We start from the raw sequence: 4499 nt of genomic DNA, 5'->3' as shown, positions 1-4499 counted from the left end.
TTTTACCAAAAAACTAAGACTATAACATCTTCAGCATGGCTTCAGAAAACACTCAGTGTTTCCAACCAGAAAGAATACGTGGAGTACACAGCACGGAGGCCAAGCTCAGGACTTCCGCTGTCGTGCCCACAGTGCCCAGGCCCTGACACGAGGCCCTGCCTCGTGCCTGCTGCTTCCACAAGTCTGCCAACCTCATGACTTGCTCCCCGCCCCCCAGCCTGGCGTACACACTGCGTTCTGGGGAAGGGCCTGGGCTGGAGGGACCCTGGGAGGACACCCTCCACGAGCCCCCAGCCTGGCCCCAGGCACACCAAGTGGAGCGCAGGCTGACCTGACTGCAGACCGTGCCGCCCGGTGTCAGGGGCACAGCAGAGGTGCAGAACCACTCACCTGGTACCCACACGTCCACTCCGCAGGGGCTCAGAGAAGGTGGTCCGCCTCCCTGCCCAAGCCCCCCTTCCCAGCCTCTGTGCAGGGCACTGCGCCCTGGGCAGCTATCTGTCCTGACCCCAAATGGGTGGGGCAGGGCGAGGGTGGCGTGGCAGGCGCCACATGAACCAGTGAAGAAAAACCCGGCCCCTTTCAGAGGCCGGACGGGCAAGGCTGAGCCGGGGACGGAGGGGAGGGCGCTGCCTGCCTCCAGGGAACGATGACCACTTCCATCTGGGGCTCCCGGTCGCGGAGCGTTACCAGTAAACCCTAGGGCAGCTCTATAAAACCGACCCATGGAAATGTGTCTCCTTATTTATGGTGGGTCTTTGCTCTCCAAGTTAACCCTCAGACAGTCCCGAGGGCGGACACACGCAGGTGTCCAGACTGGACAAGGACTGCTACCATCTGGTGAGCATATCACACACGACCTGAGAAGCTCTGCGCGCTCCCGTTCACAGCCCCACTGAGGCTGCAGACACAGCACGCACGCTGCCCCTGCCGGCCTGATGTGTCCAGAAACCCGCCTCAACTCACTGCTTTGGAGGTATTTTCAACGACGGGAAATGCGGGTCTCAAAGCTTCTTTGCCCGTCTAGAGCCTCAGCACAGATCTGAGGGACCCCTGGCATCTGGCATGGGCCCCCTGACCCCCCGCCCCCAGCCTGCACATGTGATCAAGTACCGGCGCTCACGTGTGCCCACAAGGGGACAAGCTGGACAGAGCATGCACACCAGCTTGTGTTCAGCGGAACTCTGTACTGAACGCGTTCTGGTGCCCTCTCAGCTTCTGGACGCGCTTCTGGACAGCTACTTATGTTCCCTCCGGGTACGTGGCGAGACCACAGGAGCGTGCCCTGGTGGGCTCGCCCCGCCAGCCCACCCCCTGGCAGGCAGGTGCAAGGCTCCCCGCTGCAACCCGACCCCCGTGGCGTGCCTGGCCAAGCAGCAGTGTTCTCGGGGAGGGAGCAGGGCTTGCAGAAACCGCCTGTTGCACCGGAGGCCTGTTTTCCTTCTGCCCTGGTTCCCGCCGAGCGCACAGCCGTGGGGGTGGAGCAGAGCGCGGGCGCGTGTTACATACCAATTCTGGCTTTCCTTTTATGGTTTCCATACCAAGATCCTCACTCTCTTTAGGGGAGCCACTGGCCACTCTACTTTTCCGTCCCGTCTTCGCGTCGTGCTCGCTTTGGCGGCCCTGAGTGGCAGAGAGTGTCACCCTTGGCTGGTGACTATGTGCACACGACAAGCTCAACGGGGCGGGGTTAAAGGCACTCGGTTTAGAACACAGTTTTTCTAATGGAGGCAGGAAAGGTTAATACAATCAAGCATTTCTGCAAGCCCTAAGGCGTTGACACCTTTCAGGAATCAAGTTTAAATTCTGCAATTTATGTTTAAGTGTCTATTTTTTAAGCTGCTTCTGGGTCTTAAGAAAGGCTGTATTCGAGAATATCCCAGCCTGGAACTCTGCACCCTCACAGGCGGGCACCCACTCACTCCTCGCAGGGTGCCTTCCTAAGTCAGTGAGTGGGTGGGTAGGAGCTGGGCCCACCCGCTCCCATCCCCGGCAGCACATGCGTGGTCCACACCATGTGCCTTCAGAGCTTCACTCAGCATCTGTCCAAACCACAATGCAGAGTGCCCTTCGGAGGATTTCCCCCAAAACCCAACACCACCCTCTTATGTAACAGCCCCAAACCCACACCAAACCCAACAAGCCCCCGTTATGCATCCACACAACTCCGAAACAACAGGCTCTGGGGCAGGTGGCGCTGCCCCTCCCGGCTCTGCAAGCTCTGCCCAGGCACGCCCTGCCCCCTCCAGGAGCCCTGCCAGGTAGAGCCCCGCCCCGGCGCGGCCCCGCCCCTCCGGGAGCCCCGCCCCAGCAGCCCGCGCACCTTCATCTTGCGCAGCCGGGACTTGTTGTCATGGCACCAGGCCAGGCAGGTGGCGGTCTCGCGCCTCTCCAGGGACTCCTCCACCTCTTTGGCAGTCAGGAACATCTCGATGTTCACTAAGTCCTGCAGTGAAGGGAGCCCTGGCTCAGAGTACTGGACCCCGGGCCCGCCCAAGGCTGGACACGGCGCCCGGCAGTTGGCATCCCGGCCTCCTCTCATGCGAACACCCTATCCGGTGCTGGGACACCCCGCCGCAGGCCGGGTCTGCACAGCACGCAGGCCTGGGGACAGCCCAGGTCCTGCCAGAACCTGGGGCCCCACCAGCTCTCACAGGGCCAACATATGGAGAGCCCGGTGGTCCATACTCTCAATTTCTATGGATTTTACTCTGCAGATTGATTTCAAGTTTAGGCTTTTGAGAAGGGGCAGCTGGGGGGCTGCACGTCTCTCGCCTCTGTGGTCTGCTTCTCTCCCACCCTGAGGAGTGCAATCTGTGCAGGCCAGCCCAGTGCCGCTGAGCTGGAGGATCCCAGCAGAGCCAGGGACCCACAGGAGCAAACCCACCCACTCAAGTTCACACCTGCGAAGTCGAGGGGGCGCTATGGTGCCAGGAAGTGTGTGTGTGGGGGTCGGGGACAGGAAGCTTGGGGCCCAAGCAAGAGGTTGGAGTAGCCAGCGAGAAGGACCTCCCTGGCCACACTGGGCAGGTAATGGACGTTCCGAAATGACAAATGAGGGGTCGCTGGGAGAAAATTTCAGAAAGTGAGTTTCTCTTCCCTCAGGAGCAGATTGAGGAGGCCATTTTGTTAGCAGGTGGAGAGATATTCAGCACACAACAGCCCTGGAGCTCTCGTGTCTCCAGAGCCTCCACCTAGGCCTCGCGGCCATCTGGACCACAGAGCACGGGACAGGACACCGCCTCGCCCGCGCTCTCTCGGCCAAGGCAGGCCACGCAGAGCAGCTCGGAGCTCGCCACGGAGGTTCCGTGTGCAGCACCATAGCCACGTCAAGCTCCGCGCGGGAGCTGTGCTGCAGAAGGACGCAGAGCCCTACTGGTGGCCACAGCACGAGGAAGGGATGCCTGCTCTACTTCAAGAGAAAGTCAGTGGAGGCACACGGCGAACGATGTTGCCGTGAAACCAAGCACTCACAGCAAAATCAACAAGAGGCTCCACCAGCAGCCCCGGGAGGGACAGTGGCAGATGCTGGCTGGAGCCTGCAAGACGCGCCCCCAACTGCCCCAGCCTGACCCCTCCTCGGCTCCATGTCCTGACTGCCAGACAGCAGGACACGGTCAAAGAGGGCTGGAGCGTGGCCGAGCCAGCACCGGACTCCAAGGCTTCCTGCCACAGCCCGTGCTCTGCGCCCAGCTGCTCCCCCGGCTTCCCCCTGAGCGTGGGGCTCAGGTGAGGAAGTGCCCTGTGGTTGTCCAGCCAGGACTCACTAATCCAGCCCTTGGCTCGCTGCCCTCCCTACAGAGGGAGCCGTGTCCTGGTGCTGCTTCCTTGGCCGTCTCTGCACAGTCTTCTTTTTCCAGAATGTTTTCCGCTAGGCCACGGCTAGGCTGTCAGATGACACGCTGTCTTCCTTCTCTCCTGTGTCCCGTCCTTTCCAGGCCTTTTCTAACTCGCAGGCGGTGGCCTCTCCTACCCACCCCCAGAGTCTAGCCTTTTCAAGTCTCTCCCTTTCCTGTGGACAGTCCTCTGATGACTATGGACCCTGGGTTGTGGGAGCCACGGTAAAAATGTTAAACCAGTCAGCCGAAAGTGAGCCACGGCAAGAGAGCACCACCCACAGCCCCCTCCCGGGAGGCGCCACCATGGAGGTGGCTAACACAGGGCCACGGCTGACTCCACCAGGCTTCCTGCCCGCCACAGCCACCAGTGTGGCCCGTGCGCCCTTCCGTCTTCACTGTGTCTTTGGATGAGAAGGAGCCCCAGCGCTACAGCCTGTTCCTGGGAGGCCTCGGCCACCCCAAGGCCGGACGATGCCCTCCTGTGTCTGCTTCAGAAAGAGAGCTGCGTTTCTGTGCTCAGTGTGAGGCTGGGGGCTCCACGGGAAACCCCTTCTGGGACTGGCTCCTAGACGTTCACACCAACTGACCTTCTTCTGAGGCCCCTGCCCGCCCCCCGCTGCCCCTCTGCAGACAGGTGACCACCAGCCCCTGCCCGCCCCC

General features: G+C 61.3%; 1 protein-coding gene across 1 annotated transcript in view; it reads right to left on the bottom strand.

Annotated features, from left to right (window-relative positions):
* Positions 1–4499, bottom strand: part of MAEA (macrophage erythroblast attacher) — a 13518-nt gene that overhangs the window by 6120 nt on the left and 2899 nt on the right. The window contains exons 4-5 of the mRNA XM_010849027.1: positions 2324–2446; positions 1510–1623 (exon numbers count right to left, since the gene is read on the bottom strand). Coding sequence (XP_010847329.1) covers positions 1510–1623; positions 2324–2446 — 237 coding nt within the window. The remainder of the gene's footprint in view (positions 1–1509; positions 1624–2323; positions 2447–4499) is intronic.

The sequence above is a fragment of the Bison bison genome, unplaced genomic scaffold, assembly GCF_000754665.1.
Source record: "Bison bison bison isolate TAMUID 2011002044 unplaced genomic scaffold, Bison_UMD1.0 scf7180017850700, whole genome shotgun sequence".
Classification (NCBI taxonomy): Eukaryota; Metazoa; Chordata; class Mammalia; order Artiodactyla; family Bovidae; genus Bison; species Bison bison.
Note: the sequence above shows the minus strand (reverse complement) of the source record. Positions and strands in the feature narration are given on the sequence as shown.